The 19,340-nt window shown below is 37.8% G+C and overlaps 1 protein-coding gene across 1 annotated transcript; it reads right to left on the bottom strand.

Annotated features, from left to right (window-relative positions):
* Positions 1–15,759: 15,759 nt before the first annotated feature.
* Positions 15,760–18,729, bottom strand: LOC130736373 (uncharacterized). Its single transcript, XM_057588212.1, has 7 exons — positions 18,300–18,729; positions 17,948–18,160; positions 17,642–17,818; positions 17,436–17,527; positions 16,543–16,986; positions 16,269–16,437; positions 15,760–16,100 (listed from the first exon to the last, which is right to left on the bottom strand). The coding sequence occupies exons 1-7, from the start codon at positions 18,727–18,729 to the stop codon at positions 15,760–15,762; spliced, it is 1,866 nt and encodes a 621-aa protein (XP_057444195.1).
* Between the last annotated feature and the right edge of the window lie 611 nt (positions 18,730–19,340).

Here is a 19,340-nt window from a genome sequence, read left to right on the forward strand (position 1 = left end):
AGCAAAAAGTAGTTTTTCGGGGCAGATTAACCGACACCGCTTTTGAGTTTTTCGATATCGTTTTTCCCAAATCTTAGATGTTTGTTTTGAGTTCTGGAATTCCGACGCCAGAATCTCTCTTAGAATTTCTCGGTGATCGTGCTGCAAAAATCGGAATCGCGAAATTTTCATTTTCCCGCGATTTCACCCGCCTATAAATAGCGCGAAAAAGCAAAATCCTCTTCATTTTCACCCATCTTGGCCGCGAGTTCTTGGGAGAGAAGGGAGGAGAAGATTTTCGCGAAACCTTGACCAATCTTCGTGCAGTTCGTCCCTACTTCTAGGTATCAAGGTAACTAACACGATTCCTACCTCTGATTGTTGTTTCTGTTGCGTTTCTGAAGTCGTTTCTGTGCTCTAAGTTTTGAGCTTTTTCTAAAATTGTCCGATTTCTCTGATTTCTCGCTTGGGTTATGTTCCTTATGTTCCCCTGAGTCTAAAACCTCTGTCAGTAAACTCTGATTGCGATTCAGTTGTCCAGGATCTGAAAAATTGACTCAAAACTCTTTTTGTCTCACATTTCGAAACTTTATTGTCGTAAAGACTTAATCTGACTTCGTGCCTTTAGGATTTGTTGTCACGGATGTCATGAGGATCGTTGCTGTCAAATTTGTTTTCAGAACTGATAACTTTGAAGTTTTGAGCCTTTATTTTGGACCAAAATGCCCCTGCGTAGTCGTATTTCGACCCGATTGTCCGAAAATTGTTCTGACAGTTTCTTTGCCTTAGTTTTACCCTAAAACTACCTTGTAAACTGATTTGATCGAAGAAAAAGAGCCGAAGCCCTTTTCTCCTTATGGCCGTGGGTTTTTCCTAAGGGGGGGGGGGTTTTCGTTTTCGAAAACTTGTCCTTTCGTACCCGTTTCTCGTATTCTGAAGCTTTGATGCTTTGTCTATCGTTTATGTATTGTTTTGCGATCGAACTAATCGATTTTGTTTGAATTCTGCTTTGTTTTTCTCCGAGGTTCAGTTGAAGGAACTTTGGAATATTCAGAGCAACTGTTTGAGGACAACCTTGATTTCGAAGCTGGAACAGCTCGAGGTTAGGGCAACTTACTATATATTAGCTATGACTGCATGATAGGCGTCGATAAATTCGACTTATGTTTTATCTGATGTTGTTTTTGATGATGAGTTGATGTTATGATGCTTTTCCATACTTGTGATGTTGTGCTTTTGTTGGATTGAGCGTTTTGGCGCAATTTCGGAGTGGAGATTCATTGATCTGGTGATCTTTGATATTTCGGGTTGGATGAACAACCCTAGGCAAGTCCAAATGTGGGGTTAGAGACTTAGCCATATGTTGGAATTCTTAGACTTTCCCCGGGAAATGTATTTTGGGTGGTTGATCTTTGAAAACTTAGAATGATAGAGCTTTGAAAAACTAAAGACTTGGGAAACTTAGACTTTGAGAAATAAACTCATAACTTGACTAATTCGAATTGAAACAATTTTTGTTAACGTTTAAGCATAGGAGAACTGAAGGGGAAAATATTTACGAAAGACGGGGAAAAGTCGACTTTGTTGTGGGTTTGGAGAGTTATCGGAATTGGGGGAAGCCACTAAGGTGAGCTATGGTGATGATTGAAAGTCACCGAGTACTCTAGTACTCTTGGGGAGTGTTGTGGAGCCGTGTTGTATTGACCGACACCTAGTGCTCTTGTTGTTTGGGCTGTGTTGTATTGACCGACACTAGACCCTTGTGTATTTTGTGGATGGAGTTGTGTTGTATTGACCGACACTTACTCCGAGTTGTGTTGTATTGACCGACACTAACTCATTGGGTTTGGTTGAGATTGGGTTGTGAGCTAGACACTTTCGTGGTAAGGACGATTCGTTGTTTGGCTAACCACGTTGCATTCAATCGGGTGAATAACGGGAATGGTTCACCTGTGCATATCATGGTGAATAACGGGAATGGTTCACCTTGCATTAATGATGAATAACGGGAATGGTTCATCCAGGATGGATTTCATCCAGGATGGATAACGGGAATGGTCCATCCATAGTGAAAATGCTTCACTTGTGGCGAACGGGAACGCGTCACAAATCCGGATACATATTGTGCATTTCACGCATACATTCATGCTGACTGAGATTGTGTGCTGTTTGTTTATTGAAGCAATGTTAGAGCCATAACATGCTAGGATTGTTTATATGTATATATATATCAACATATATCTATACCCCATATCACATGTTGAGTGTATATCTACTTATTGCTGTGAGTTGACCCTAGCGCCTTGGCTTTGTTTGTATGTTTGTGTTTGGGCGGTCGGCCTGCTGCCAGATGTCGATGGCCGACTGGTGTTCGATGGTCTCTCCCTCGGGGGGGATCAGATATGAGCTTGTGGATCGGGATGCCCCCACCGCTTGGGTGATCGATGTTGAGGGTCATCGAGCGACGTACCGGGGAAGGGTCATGGAGGACCGGACTGACGAGTGTGAACATCTGACGAAAGGAGTTCTACGACGCATGGAGCTGAGCTTCAACTTGCCGTCTTCAGTTCGCCGAGGACTCGGATGTGTGAGCAGTTATGGGTTGGTAGAGTTAGGCAGGCGTCATATTTGTGTAGAGCTCTGATTCGTTTTGCTTTTGGGACGGGGTAGGTTCCCGACGCATGGCTTTTGTGTGGTTCTCTTATTGAGGGATCACAGTGAGTCAGTCGGACTATAGGGGTCTTTGCTTAGGCCATTTTGAGGCCGACTTTCTCCCAGTGGATTGTAATTATAACCTTTTCACTCACACTTCTGGATCTGTAACTATTTGCCTACGGGCACACTACTTTGGAGTCACTGCGAGTGCGCGTGACATGGGAGTGCAGCTGAGGCTGTACATGTGTATATTTGTGTGTTGGTTAGTTTAGTGGTTGGGTTTTGTCTTTATTTTCTATTGCTTGATTTAAAAGGTATCAAACGAAAAAAAATTACCTGTTTTCAGCGTGAAGTCTATTTTTGGTTACTAAAGTGACACCTGGAAATCGGGGTGTTACATGGAAGAGGAGGACGGTAGAAGGGAAGGTTATGTTAGCTTGGGTTTGATTGGAACATGGTTGGCTTTGTGGTGATTGAGAAGAGGTTTCTTTCTTCTTCTCTCTTTCTGGTTTTGATTTAGGGAGATTTGTTTGCTTGAAGATTTAGTGACAGGGGAAGTGGGTGTTGTTCTGATTTAGGAGCTTGAGGTTCTGGGTCCAGTTAGCTATGCAATGGTTGTGATTGAAGGTTTGGTTTTGAAGGGAATGGATTTTTGTGGTTTTAATTTATTTGATGGTGGTTCTATCTTCTTCCATTGTACTAGCTTCTCTGGAAATGATAGTGCTTCTCTGCACTGGTAATTGCACATCTTGTTGTGGTTATGAAGCAGTCTTTTACCTGTCTTTTACCTGCACTGGTAATCACTTAGGAGGGTTCAATTTGGGGCTGAATTCTTATTATAAGATTAGAAATTTGTTATTATTAGATTAAGTTATTATTTAGTTAAGAGTTATTAGATTAGGGATTTTATTTAAATTAGAGATTTTATTACGTTTTTTATTTTTTTCTGCTTAAATAAATGAGTTGGAATTTTAAAGTATTATAATTTTTAATTAAAAAATAATTATAAAAGCCACGTGTAATTGATGACTAGGACAAAATTGAGGTTTGATAGCATTTGGCCTTAATTGAATTAAAGAAAATTTCTTAGGGACCTAATTTGATGCGAAAATTTTCCAGGCCCTGGAACTGATTCCCTTTACAAATTCAGGGGGCTTCTGATATATTAAGCCAATATGTTTTTATACGAGGTTTTGGTTTTTTTTTGTAAAAAATTTAAATTTTTTTCGGTTGAAGTGAGGACAACTCAACATCACAGTTTTCACTCAACTTCCAGTTAAGATTTTGACATCATTAACAACTTCTTAGTTGAACTTGGAAACTCTCAAACATATTTTTGAAAACGATAATGATAACCAAGCTGATATTCTTTCACCTAACTTATGTTAGGTTTTGCGAGAAAAAACTTCTGGCGGAGTTATCAAGGAACTATTTCCAGCTAAGTCAGAAGTTAAATCTTAACATGCATTGTATTGTGGCCCACAATCTAGAGAGTAAAGTCAATTTCGTGGGGGATACACATATATGACTTGAGTAACGATTACCCATAGATACAAATTGAGCACAGAAAGATTTTCCTAACATGATGAAAAATTATTAAAATATATTTACATTATATAATCTAATTGATCCATATTTTCTTAAATATTTTAAAAATTATTAAAAATTCAATAAGTATTTACTTGATTTAAATACTTTAAAATAATCTCTATTGTTTTTCTTATTTAAAATTTACGTAATATTAAAATTTTAAAGTAATTTAAAATGGATCCACACACCATTTAATTATATAAATTCATTTCCTGAAGTGATATGTTCTTCTTCTTTGCTACTCCATTTTGTTGAGGTGTTCTTGGAGTTGAAACTTGATGGAGGATCCTATTTTGCTGACAGAACTCATCAAATTCTTGGTTCACGCATTCTCCTCTCTATCACTTCTGATATTTTAAATGCAATAGTCTTTGTGACTTAGGTACATAAGCCAAGTAAATCTTGTGTAATCATCAATTGATGACAAAGGCATATCAATGTTCAAAAAGACTATCCATTCTAGTAGGTCTAAACAAATCCACATGTAACATCTTCAAATTTCTGGAAGTACTTACAATGCTCTTTACGTTGAAAGAAATTTATAATTCCTTTCCTTGAAGACATGCAGAACATGTGTAATTAGATTTGATAGACAGCTCCGACAGACTACGTACCAGGTCATGTTAGACGATGATGGTAATGGTCTTTAAGGAGGCATGCCCTATCTTCTTGTGCCAAACCCACTTATCATCCTCTAAAGACACTTGACATGTTACGTTTTGATCTTCAAGGTTTCAAGTTCATGTTATATAGATTCCCTTGTCTCTGCTTCAAAGACTACTTTGCCATTTTCGTTTGTGACACTACACTTCACTTTGTTAACCATATTGTGTAACCAACAAATTTAGTTTGGTCTACTTTACATTTGACGTACCATAGTTCGTTGTGGCAAGGGCATCCCATATTTCCTTACATGTCTCATAGTTATCTACTATATTGTATCGGTTGGGCTTAAAGCATTAATAAGACACAACTTTGCACTAAATTGTATTAGTAGTGCAAGCTGTGCTCATCAAGCCATAGATCTCTGGGAAGAGGTTGTTGAGAGATTGCATCTTTAGGAATATAGTTTCCATTACTCACAATGTCCCACATTCTGTAACTTGCAGACTCTTTATGTAGCCTCATACATTTCCTCCATTAAGGATAATCTATTCCATTAAAGTATAGCACCTTGAAGGCAACTTTTATCATTGGTAGCTCGCGGTTGTCACTGTCAGGCATGGATATTTACTCTTTCACATGTTAAGATGTTAGAAACCCTAGAGACTAGCTCTGATACCCTTTGATAAATACAAAAATGACACAAGAAATGGGGTTTTGAATTGTGTCTAGTAAACACTATCTCTTTAAAATTTTGACTTAATACATCAGAAGACCCCTGTAATTGTAAAGGGAATCAAATCCAGGGTCTGCAAAAATTTTACATCAAATTGGGTCCCTAGAATTTTTTTTTTTAATTCAATTAAGGCCAAAGTGTGTCAGCCTTCAATTTTATCCCAATCATCATCAATTCCACGTGGCTTTTTAATTAAAAAAATAAAAAAAAATTTAATTCCAACTCAATCATTTAATCAGAAAAACAAATTTAAAAACATAATAAAAAACCTAATCTAATAATCCTTAACTAAACAATCTAAATCTGCAACCAAATTCTCACGTTCTCTCTCTCTCTCTGGCGGAGGTGATGCATCAGCAGCGGCGGAGAGAGAAAAGTGTAGGCTGGAAGATGGAGAAGAAGAGTGGGACTAGGGGTCAGTTTATCTAGTGTTTTTTAAATTTCTGGGTTTTGGGTGATGTGAAGAAGAAGAGGAAGATGAAGGTGTTGAAGAAAATGATTATTATTTCTGGGTTTGTTCATGATGTTTTATTAATTAGGGATTAGGGATTAATATTAATATAGATTAGATTAGGTATTAGATTAGGTTTTTATTTAGATTAGGGATTTAATTAATTTTTTTATTTTTTTAATTATGCTTTAATGTATGAGTTGGAAATAAAAAATAAAGGTTTATAATTTTTCTATTTAAAAAAAATTAAAAAAGCCATGTGGAATTGCTTAGTAGGATAAAATTGAAGGCTGTCACACTTTGGCCTTAATTGAATTAAAAAAAAAAATTCTAGGGACCCAATTTGATGCAAAAAATTTTCAGCCCCTGGATTTGATTCCCTTTACAATTCCAAGGACCTTTTGATGTATTAAGCATAAAATTTCTCAAGAAAATATAAGTTATTAAAGCTTCTCACACAAGAGATAAGGTGCAGCAGATAGAAGTAAGTGTTAGAAATAAACAACTTAAAGCATAAAAAATAACAGAAGAAATTTTATCCTGGTTCACCTTGTAGTTCTTTTGATTGGCTGCATTTTGCTCAAACCATGATGTGCAACCATATGGACCAACATCTGGAGCAACATGGTGGAATTACATTTGTTGCTTGTTCAGTCGTTAAAGTCAAGCTTGTTGTGAGGTTGCTAACTGTATGGTGATTCAGAAGTTTTTATCCTATGCTGTGCGTTTTATCTTCTGAAGGCGTGTTTGTTTTAATCTTGGCTGAAGTAACAAGATTGATAGCGTGTGGACCAAGTCTATCTCAAATTCTGTTTTACTTGGTTCTGTTATTTTATCCTGGTAAGATTTGATTCCATGAAGATTCTTTCCAGAAGTGCTGTTGTGGACTCTATGACGTTCGGCCCATTGAAGATCCAAGCCTCACGTGAACGTCTATATAAAGGAGTTTATAAACCCTAGCAAAATAGGGATTCTGAGCGTGATATACTGATCTTAGGGTTTATTATTTGAGTCCTGTTGTGAGTGTTGTACCAACTTAGTGCTTTAGTTCATCAAAGTACTGAGTTGAATTTGTTTTAGTTGAGTTGTAATCTCATCAAACTGTTTTTGATAAACATGTCTTGATCACTGTGGCAGTGATTGTTAGGAGTTAGAGAAAGTTTTCTCATAGCTTAGAGGAGAAGGGCTAAGCTTGATTCACTTGTGTAATAGTGGTGAACATATAAGAGGCTCTATACTAAGGGGGAGTACTTAGGTATAGGAGGGACTTTTATGTGACCTGAGAACTATTATTTGATAGTGAATTGACTCCTGGATTGGTATCCTCCAGACGTAGGTGATGTTCACCGAACTGGGTTAACAACTCCTTGTGTTTTAACTGTTTGTTTATTTTTGATACTCTGATTGTGTTTTGTTGTGCTACACATTGTTGCAACATTGTGTATCACATCTGTCCTAGGTGAATACGAATTTCACACCTTAAATCGATATGCTACGTCCAGGCCTTGGTATCCACCAAGATTTTCCACTAAAAAGTATCAATGACTTCTCCTCAACAAGTTTTCGATATGACTTCTCCCAACAAGTATTTTTCAAGACTTTTCCCAACAAGTATTATTCAGGACTTCTCCCAAATCCAAAATACGATTTTGCTTCTGCATAGATCTCTTCGCAAAGAGTGATGTAGAAAGATTAAGATCAACTTACTCTTTTAAAAGTATGTACAATATTTGACACTAAAGAATCTCAAGAGTATTTAAAAGAAAAGATTTGACTCATATGTGCTCTAATGACGATGAACAGAGAAGATCTTAAAGGCATGTTTGGTGCACGGGATAAGAACACAGGATAGGATAGTGTAATCATATCCTAATCTAATATGCCATTTGTTGCGCGAGAAGAATAGGATAACGCAATCCTGACCCTTATCTTATCATGTCCATCATGTGTAAAAGTTATCAAGAGGGAGGAGCTGAGATAGAATTATCCTAACAGGATAAGATAACAATTATCGATTCTTTTTTAGCACTCTAACCTAAATTCAATTATTTCAATATTTATATTTTATATAATTTATAATAATATTAATTAATAAATATATATTTATTAATTTTAGTTAATGAATATATATTTATTAATTTTAGTAATATACTAATTTTATTATTTTTCAATTACTAGTTGTTATTACAAAGTTAAAATTATTTAGTTACTCATAAATTTAATTAAAAATTAAATAATTTATTAATGGTGAAAATAATAATATGTATTGTATTTTTTTACATAAAAATTCTTATAATAATAATTCAAGGAGTAAATTTAAGTAATAATAGCGTTAACTTTAAACTATTGGGTATAATAATTAATAATTCAGAAGTAAAGTTTCATTTTCATTGAATTTATATAAATTAATTATCACTCATAGAAATTTTTTTAAACCAATTTATGATCCTCAAAACATGTTATATAAACATTTCCTCCTAATATGGAGATTGATTTAAACTTTTAGTTTTCCCTAAATTTACATTATGAAATTTTGTATTATGTTTATAATGTGTCTCAGTGTCTGGGAAAATATTGTTTTTTTAAAGAAAAATTATATTGATATAATGATAAAATGTGAAATCGGCGCACTCAAGAAGCTAGCTTGAATGAATGGTGATATCGTTCAAGGAATATTGAGCTCCTAAAAGCTTCAAGGAATTCTATAAATTTGGATTCAGTAGAAGGAACTACCATAGTGAAAAAAGGGATAAAATGACAAATTAAGTGACGGTTGGTATAGTGTGAAATACTCAATGGTCTTAATTAAAATGAAGATCAAGATTTCAAAATAAATAAGCATGCACATTCAATACAATTAAGTAACAAATCCAAGTGAAAATTTATTTTGGGAGAAGCCAACTAAATTCTTACACAACTTATACTAGCTTATAAAAAAGAGTCTGAAAAAGGGGAAAAAGTTTGCTTATTACTCTTACAAAAAGTATTTTGATAGGAAATTATAAGAATAAGAAATTATGAGCCACTACTACTTTTGATAGCAAATATAACTTCAGGTTGACATATATTTGTACTTCTCCCCTTTTCAAACATAAAACTACCACATAGGTTGTCCTACATAATAACCTATGATTACACCAGAATTCAAAATCATAAGAAAAAAAGTAGAGAAGGGTACAAAATCCAATTAGCAAACAACATCACATCATACACTGCAAGGCTTCACCTGTTTGTTCATGCCATCAACGTCCACTGGTTGATGGTTTATGCGAACAACCACTATCACATAGAATTACTTCAAAGTGAACATATTTTTTGTGGTACCCCCTCTGGCATCCACATTCTCCACAAATTAAAGCAGCAACTCCTTCTTCTGCACTGGCTATAAACTATTGGCATCCATCGAAAACAGGTGCTCCTTGATCATCATCGTGATTTTTTTGACACACTAAATATTGAACAGTAGTGTTGCTCACTGTTGCGGGTACTTGTCGTTTGATCTCAACCACTTTATTTTTCCTCATAGAGTTGTTCCCCTTAAAAAAATTAATTCAAACCCTGCAAAGATAATTAAACTTTTGTTAGTCATTTTCGTAATAATAACCAAAAAAAAGAGATTGACACAAATAAGAGATAAGTGGAGAGAGAGGAGTACCTTTGTGATTAATGTGATCAGAACTTAGCTAAGAACATGTTTTTACATGAGGTTTTGGCTTTTTTGTAAAACAATTCAATTTTTTTCCGTTGAAGTGAGGACAACTCAACATCACAGTTTCCCCCCAACTTCCAGTTAAGATTTTGTCATCATTAACAACTTCTTAGTTGGACTTGGAAACTCTCAAACATATTTTTGAAAACGATAATGATAACCAAGCTGATATTCTTTCACATAACTTGTGATAGGTTTTGTGAGAAAAAACTTCTGGCGGAGTTATCAAGGAACTATTTCCAGCTAAGCCAGAAGTTCAATCTTAACATGCATTGTATTGTGGCCCACAATCTAGAGAGTAAAGTCAATTTCGTGGGGGATACACAGATTTGACTTGAGTAACGATTACCCATAGCTACAGAAAGATTTTCCTAACATGATGAAAAATTATTAAAACATATTTACATTATATAATGATAATTCTAATTGATCCATATTTTCTTAAATATTTTAAAAATTATTAATAATTCAATAAGTATTTACTTGATTTAAATACTTTAAAATAGTCTATAGTTTCTTTCGTATTTAAAATTTACTTAATATTAAAATTTTAAAGTAGTTTAAAATGGATCCACACGACATTTAATTATATAAATTCATTTCCTGAAGTGAAATGTTCTTCTTCTACGCTACTCCATTATGTTGAGGTGTTCTTGGAGTTGACACTTGATGGAGGATCCTATTTTTCTAACAGAACTCATCAAATTCTTGGTTCACGCATTCTCCTCCTATATCACTTCTGATATTTTAAATGCAATAGTCTTTGTGACTTAGGTACATGAGCCAAGTAAATCCTGTGTAATCATCAATGATGACAAAGGCATATTGATGTTCAAAAAGACTAGCCATTCTAGTAGGTCTAAACAGATCCACATGTAACATCTTCAAATTTCTGGAAGTACTTACAATGTTCTTTATCTTGAAAGAATTTTATAATTCCTTTCCTTGAAGACATACATAACATGTGTCATTAGATTTGAAAGACAGCTCCGGCAGACTACGTACCAGGTCATGTTTGACGATGATGGTAATGGTCTTTAAAGAGGCATGCCCTATCTTCCTGTGCCAAACCCACTTATCATCCTCTAAAGACACTTGACATGTTACGTTTTGATCTTCAAGGTTTCAAGTTCATCTTATATAGATTCCCCTGTCTCTGCTTCAAAGACTACTTTGCCATTTTCGTTTGTCACACTACACTTCACTTTGTTAACCATATTGTGTAACCAACAAATTTAGTTCGGTCTACTTTACATTTGATGTACCTTAGTGCGTTGTGGCAAGGGCATCCCATATTTCCTTATATGTCTTATAGTTATTTACTATATCGTGCTCGGTTGGGCTTAGAGCATTAATAAGACACAACTTTGCCCTAAATTGTATTAGAGCTGCAAGCTGTGCTCATCACGCCATAGATCTCTGGGAAGAGGTTTTTGAGATATTGCATCTTTAGAAACATAGTTTCCATTACTCACAATTTCCAACATTTTATAACTTGCAGACTCTTTATATAGCCTCATACACTTCCTCCATTAAGGATAATTTGTTCCATTAAAGTATAGCACCTTGAAGGCAACTTGGATCTTTGGTAGCAAGCGGTTGTCACTGTAAGACATGGATATTTACTCTTTCACATGTTAAGATGTTAGAAACCCTAGAGACTAGCTCTGATACCCATTGATAAATACAGAAATGACACAAGAAATGGGTTTTGAATGGTTGACTGGCTGTGAAGACATCACTGACGATTGAAGACATCACTGGCGAGCAAGGGTAAGGCTCTTGCCGAGGCCAAGTTGGACCTAGCGTCCAAAGGCAGACTCGCGACCGAGGTGGATGCCTGATAAGTACCAAAAATACCTGATTTTCTCTACTAATTTGGGTACTTTTCTGTTCTAGATGTGTACATTATCTTCCAAATTATCCCTCAATAGGTTAATTTAGTAAGTAGATAGTTTTTATATAGAAAATACATAGATATGTTAGTTTTATCATTTAAGCTCTTTTGTTTTATTGTAGGAGAAAAGTCAAGAGATCCAAACAATTTCAAATGAAAAGGGCTACAAATGTTGATCTTCGCTTAAGCCAAATGCTGGCTCGCTTAAGCCAAATTATATGGCAGTAGCAGTGGCAAGTATGTTGATCTTCGCTTAAGCCAAATGTAACCTCGCTTAAGCCAAATTACAGGGCAGTAGCAGTGGTTCTGGAAGACAATTTGGCTTAAGCGAGAAATGGTCTCGCTTAAGCTGAAAGACCTTACCTGAACATGTAGAAATCTCCTCGCTTAAGCGGAACCTTTTTCAGCTTAAGCGAAACTGTGCCCTGTTTATAAAAGGCTCGACCAAGATCAGAAAGACATCATCTTTTGACCTATTTTGGACTTTTGAGAGAAAAAACTTCAGAGAGAAGAAGGGAGGAACTTTGGGAGCTTTGATTCACCATCCATCAAGCTGGAATCATCACCGAGGACGGCACGGATCATAACTTTCGTCTTAGTTCTTCTTGTAAGCATAGCATCCATGTCTATGGATAGCTAAACTTCTCTTTGTTGGGATTGGATGTAATACTTGACTTAAATGTATCCATCTTAGTTCTCTTTCATATGAATCTATTCTATCTCTTGATTTCAATGATATGATCTTGATTTTAATGCTTGTTTTAGCTTGATCAACTAGAACATGATTTGAGATTTGATATGTGAGTGAAAGCTACATATTTGAATTAGATTTAGGTTGTATCATCTAATTTACCTGATTGCTAGACATAGGGTTAGGTTTATTAGTCGCTTAACATCTGAACTCATTACGTTTTGCTTCGTTAGTTATGCGAGACATCGATAATTAGAGAAGTGAATCGTTAATCTGCTCATGTAAGAAATTAATGAGATAGATAAGAACTGATGTGATGAAATCAAGGATAAAATAGGTTGTATGTGTTGAATTATAGGATATATGAGAGTTGATGTGTGAACCCCAATCCCAACAGCTTTCTCAATCTGTTTTTAAACCCGTTTTTATTACTATTTTATGTCCACAACATTTCTCAAAACAATCAACCAAACGCTTCTTGAACTATTTGCTTAAGTAATTTAGCTAAAGAACGGCGTTGTATTTCCAATTCCCTGAGGACGATAAAAACCCTTTACTATACTACAATTGAATCTTGAAAGGGATTTGAAAGTAGTTGTGGTAAAAACCTTTCAACAATGCCCGGGCCGAGGCCGTTAAGAAGAAAATAAGGGAAGAAGCTGCCTAGGCGGCGGCCAAAGAGCGCGTGCGCGGCATCCTTATTGCCAAAGCTCAAGTTAAGCTCCTTCATCCTTCCGCCGACCTTGGTCCTATGGGAATCTTTAAGAAGGTCACCCCAACCGGGCTGGAACGTCCGGAGGATCCACCGGAGGCTGCCAACGTTGACCTGGAGGACGCTGTGGAATAAAAATGAATATAGTGTTAATTGTGTTTTTTTTATAATTGTAATGCAAGTACTACTTTCGCCTGCTAGGCACGGTCAATGTATTTTCCACACCAAATTAATTAGTTTGGTTTTATTTTAAACTTATTTTTTATGTTCTTTCCGTATTACCCTCGCGCTCCATTCTTAGATCTGAATTACGTTTGACGACATTGGTGGTGTGCCAGGTTTAACTAGGACTTTTGCATAGTTTTTGAACTGAGGCTTTGTTCACACGCTTTTCCCGTAAGATCAGGTGTGGCCTTGCCAGTTTTGCCTGGCGAGGACTTATGGTTGTTGGGGTCCTAATGGCCATGTAGGTTGCCCAAGGCTTAGCCTAGTTAGAAATGCTCACCCATATTTTGGGGAGGCTTTTTTGGATAAGAAGCTTATCCGCACACGCCGTCAACGGGTGACGACGAGCAGCGTCGGGTTTTTCGGAGCAATCCCCAGACATCAAGGTCGTGTTGGGATCGCCACTTCAGGGAATTTTTCTCACCTAGCACTCGCCGCAATTCAGTTTGATTGAAATTGCTTGAAACAATTTTTGTATTTTCAATCAGACGTTATAGTCAACAAACTCCCAAGATGGAGAACAAGAACGTGTCTTTATTTTTACAATTTAGACGTTTTAGCCAACAAACTCCCGAGATGGAAAACAAGAGCATGTCTTTGTTTTTAATCCCGCAACTGTCATGAGTCTTGCTCGCTTGACCACCTCTGCACATAGCTGCTCCTTTCTTCAATCCTGAGCTGTAGTAATACCGCAGGCTCGATGCGTTCCAAGATCATGGTACTCGCTTTCCATCCAAGCTCTCGAGGTGATATGCCCCCTTCCCTAATGCTTTCAAGATTTTGTAAGGGCCTTCCCAACTTGGGCTCAACTTGTTCCCCACATTTCCAGTCTGCCTCTTCAGAACCAGGTCTCCTTCTTGCATCGCCCGCGGGCGAACCTTGGTGTCATACCTCGCCGCAGCCCGCAGCTTCATTTCCGCCTCTCTTACACAAGCGTCCTCTCGGGTTTCAGATAGTAGGTCCAGCTCTACCGCCATGTTGGAGGAATTCTCTCCCTCAAGTCGTGGCTCTGTCCGCCATGAGTTGTTGTCTATCTCTACTCGTAGCATGGCGTCCGCCTCGTAAGTCATCTTGAAAGGCGTTTCTCTTGTGGTTGAATGCGGTGTCGTGTTGTAAGACCATATCACGACCGGGAGTTCGTCTAACCAGGCCCCTTTTGCCTCAGAGAGTCAACGCTTTAAACCCCGCAAGATCACCTTATTTGCCGACTCCGCTTGGCCATTGGTCTGGGGGTGCTCCACCGAAGAACACCTCATCTGAATGCCCATTTCTTCACAAAACTCCCTTGTCTGACTACGTGGGTTCGATCCTCACAGACATCGCCAAATGTTCCAGCCAAGAACCTAGAAAGAAGGTATAGTACCTAGAGTGTGAGGATAGCGTATAACCACTTAGAGAGAGAGTGTAACTGAATCTAAAGTTTGTTATTCATGAAATGAGCTAAGAGTCTCTTACAATTGGTAACCGCCCCCTATTTATAGGCTGGGGGTTAGGCCTGTCTAACTGTCCTTAGTGGGCCGGTTGAGCCTCTCGGAGGAGGCCCAAACCCCGGCTTTGTGCATCTCCTTCGGGCAGGCATCCTTGGGCGAGGGCCTCCGGGGTCTCTCCTAGTCCAATAGTATTAATTAATAAATATATATATATATATATATTTATTAATTTTAGTTAATAAATATATATATTTATTAATTTTTGTAATATATTAATTTTATTATTTTTCAATTACTAGTTGTTATTATTAAGTTAAAATTATTTAGTTACTAATAAATTTAATTAAAAATTAACTAATTTATTAACGGTGAAAATATTAATATGTATTGTATATTTTTTTTTTGAAAATGAAATGATTATTATAATATAAGTCTGAGTCCAAATCAACTCAAGACAAGAACCATGTACAAAAGATCATACAGAGACATCAGATACACCCTGAGTTTATCAAAGAACCCACCATCAACCCGCAGAATGACCAAAACAAAATCCCAAGAAAGAGCCTCATTAAAATCTTACTTGGAAAAACCCAGTGGGATAAAAACCAAGTAAGGAAAAAGAGTACCACAATTTTGGGAAAGCCAATCTGCTGCTAAACAAAAACCAAATATCAAAAATAGTACAAGCTCAGGCATTTATGTAGCAAATTTCAGAAAAAAAAAACATGTTGTTTACAAGCAACACGACGACAGCAAAATAGCGAAAAACAACATATTCGAGCACCAGCAGCAACAATAAAATTCGCACATCAACAGTAGTAACATCAACAACCAGCAGCAGCAACCAACAGGGAACATCAGCAACAGCAATGACAGCAACATCAGTTAACAATAACAGCAAAACAACAACCAAATTTCAACAGCATCAATAGCAACAACAACAAATAGCAACAACAACCGACATCAAATAATCAATCATATTCAACTCATTTGTAAGCTTCCAAGGTCTCATATTTTCTCCTCTTACCCACCCAACAGCTAGTGTAGAATCACTTTCGACCTCCACTGAAGACACCTAAAATTATTGATAAAACAAGAGAGCATAAAGGATAGCCAACACCTCCGCCTCATCAGCACGCTGAACTTGCACTTTTCTAGAAAATTTACCAATTACTACCCCCACCCCATTCCTCAAAATACCACCAACGCCGGCACCCCCAGATTGAAAAGACCCATCAACATTAAATTTGAGAATCTTACCTTGAGGAGGTTTCCAAGGCACAATAGGGCGAACACCCTGTTTACCCTGAATATCTATTCTTGTGAAGCTTCTTGCAAACTGATCCGCCCCATATGGACAATCCTTCCACCAGGCCTTTATCCATGTAAAGAGCCTAAACATGTGGGATTCCCAAACCTCTTCTGCATCAAAGGATGAGTCATTAAAAATCACATTATTTCTAGCCATCCACACAACCCAACATAAGGCATAAGGAATCAACTCCCATAAGATTCTTGATGTGATTCTGCGAAGTGACCCCCACTATGCCAAAATCCCCAAGATAGATTCAGGCACCACCCACCAAACACCTTCTCTGTGAAGCACATTTACCCACATCTGCCAAACCTTAGGACAATGCAAAAAAAGATGGGCCACCAATTCAGCAAAAGTCGAACACAAAACACAAGTTGTTCCATCTTCGAAGGCCACGCCACGACGCAGCAAATTTTCTTTAGTAGCAATCCTGTTCTTCTGAACCTGCCATAAAAAAAGAGCAGTTTTTGATGGTAAAATTGGCTTTAATTATTTTGGAACCGACCACCCCTCCTCTGTGAACCACCTAGCCTCTACGAATTCGCATACAGATTTCACACTAAAGATCCCCATATTGTCATGCTTCCACACCTTGCAATCAACCTCCGCGTACAATCCTTGTTTAGCAACCATTTGTTGAAGAACAATCAAGAAATCATCATACTGTTGGCGTTCCCACCCTAGAAATTCTCGCACAAAAGATAAGTCCCATACCCACTTATGCCCATCCACCACACCACAATCCATGACCGTTGCTCTCTTATGTGAGGCTAGAGCAAAAACACGAGGGAACACAAGCCGGAAAGGTCCCGAACCAGCCCAGTGATCTAGCCAAAACAGGACGCTACTCCCCCTCCCCACTTGAACAGCTATTCCTTCCCGAAAAACATTACCAACCATCCCAATTTCACGCCAAACTGCGCATATATCAGCAAGTGGCCTAGACAAGTTTTTATTGGCAAGTTTGTCTAGACTGAAAGATATTAACTCCCTCTGCAAACCATATTTCCCGCAAATCACTTCCCTCCATAATGCATTTCTCTCCCTCCCAAAACGCCAGATCCATTTCAATAACATTTCTTTATTTTTCCACTCAAGAGAGCCCACCCCAGAGCCGCCTTACCTAGGCCCTTTACAGACATCCTCCCACGCCACCCACATAATTTTATTTTCCCCCTGTGCTCCCCCTACAAGAAATGACGCATGATCCTCTCAATTTTTAGGATTATCCCCTTCAAAGCTCTATAAAGTGCCATGTAGTATAAAGGGATAGCATTCAAAACAGATTTAAGCAGAACTAACCTCCCACTTAAGGACAAGAAGCGAGAACTCCAAGTACCCAGTTTTGCTGTCATTCGCTCCAAAACGGGATTCCAAAATGATAGCTATTTGGTATTGCCTCCAAGAGTTGATCCAAGATAAATGAAAGGTAATGAGCCAACCTTAAAATTCCACCAATTTGCTACTTCCTGAACCACTTCCAAAGGCGCGTTCACCCCAAATACCTCAGACTTCTTGAAATTAATTTTTAAGCCTGAAGCAAACAAGAATGTTTCAACCACCAAAGCCAACTTCTCATACTGATTTTGAGCATAATTTGAAAAAAGTAGAGAATCATCAGCAAACTATAAATGATTTAAGTAAATACCCGGCGCCACTTCCACTCCACATGGAATATCCTGAGCTAGCAGCTGATTCAGCATACACGACATCCCATTCGCCACTATATTAAAGAGAAGAGGGGATAATGGATCACCCTGCCTTAACCCCTCTTCTATAGAAAAGAACTTGGACGGCGACCCATTAACCAAGACCGCCAAAGAAGCTGAAGAAAAACAACATTGCATCCACTTAATCCATTTTTTTTCCAAAGCTCATCTCCTGCAAAAGCTCCAAAAGAAAACCCCATTCAACACTATCATAAGCCTTTGCAAATCAATTTTAAAAAGCAAACCTCCATGTGGCCTTACAGAGATGGAATGGACAATTTCAGCTGCAATCAAAGAGCAATCAGAAATCTGTCGCCCAGCTGTAAAAGCAAACTGATTCGGAGTTAACAACCTTGGAAGCACCAGACTTAGGCGAATTGATAATACTTTGGACAACAATTTATACACACTGCCAATCAAACTAATGGGCCTGTAATCAGATATCTCTTCCTGGGAGTCTAATTTGGGTATAAGATCAATGAAAGTAGAATTTAATCCCTTTACCAATCGGCCATAATGGTAAAAATCATCAAAAAACTTATGCAGATCATCCTTCACTAGGTTCCAATATTTTTTTTAAAAAATCCATGCTAAAACCATTCGGACCCGGTGCTCTATTGCCATCAAAACTTTTAACAACTTCCCAAATCTCATTCTGTGAAAAAGCTGCTTCTAATAACTGATTTTTAGAGTCTGACACCTTCTGCAAATTTTCATTCTGAAGTCGAGGTCTAATTACATCTGCCACCCGGAAAAAATTCTGGAAGTGATTCCGCAAAGTTGCTTTAATCTCTGCAGGAGCTGTTAATTCTCTACCCTGATATCTCAACTGAGTAATACTTTTTCTCACTGTTCTCGCCTTACAGATGCGGTGGAAATACTTTGTGTTCCTATCGCCTTCCTTCAACCAGCGCACCCTTGATTTTTGTCTCCAAACACGCTTCTCCTCGCGGTATGCTCTCCATAAATCCTCCAGAATGTCTCTTCGCTCCTTAGATAGAGAATTCACCCCTCCTTGCTCTTCCATAGCCCCAATCACATCCTGTTATCTACCCTCTAGCTGTACAATCTTTTCTGCCCCCCAAGCTCCCTTCCCCTTTCGCCATTCTCTTATTTTCCCCCTCAACCCCTTCAATTTTTGTTGCAAAACATAGCCCGACCAGCCTTGGTATACTGCAGATCGCCACCAAGACTCCATCACCTCATTGAAACCATTCTCCCCCACCCAATGGTTGAAATAGTGAAAAGGTTTTGGGCCAGCATCAGGAACACCAAACAGTAAAGATACTGTGATCAGAAACATTCCACTCTAAAGCTGATTGAGAAATATTGGAAAATAATAAAATCACCTCATCAGACACCAGCCATCTATCCAGTCGACTCCATAGGCCATCATTTCGACTCGAGAACCACTCGAGAACCATGTATAGTTCCCATTAAGAAGTGGTAAATCTGACAAATTACTATCCTGCACAAACTGCTGAAAAATAACATCCCCCGCATCCAGCACACCACCTGAAGATCGTTCTGCACCCAATAACACTGCGTTGAAATCACCACCCAGGAATACCATGCCAAGATGACCCAAACGTGAGTCTTTAGTGTCTCAAAAAATATTGTTCGCTCCGTCAAAGTATG

Source organism: Lotus japonicus, chromosome 1, assembly GCF_012489685.1.
Source record: "Lotus japonicus ecotype B-129 chromosome 1, LjGifu_v1.2".
Lineage (NCBI taxonomy): Eukaryota > Viridiplantae > Streptophyta > Magnoliopsida > Fabales > Fabaceae > Lotus > Lotus japonicus.

Bases quoted from the DNA above. Each gene is read 5' to 3' on its own strand.
- LOC130736373 (XM_057588212.1), bottom strand. From the start codon at position 18,729: ATGGAAGAGCAAGGAGGGGTGAATTCTCTATCTAAGGAGCGAAGAGAC. The intron at 17,819-17,947 runs GTTTGCTTTTTA...GTTTTTCTTCAG, and splicing joins CTCTGTAAGGCCACATGGAG to CTTCTTTGGCGGTCTTGGTT. The intron at 17,528-17,641 runs GTATTTACTTAA...TGTTTGCTTCAG, and splicing joins TGGAGTGGAAGTGGCGCCGG to GCTTAAAAATTAATTTCAAG.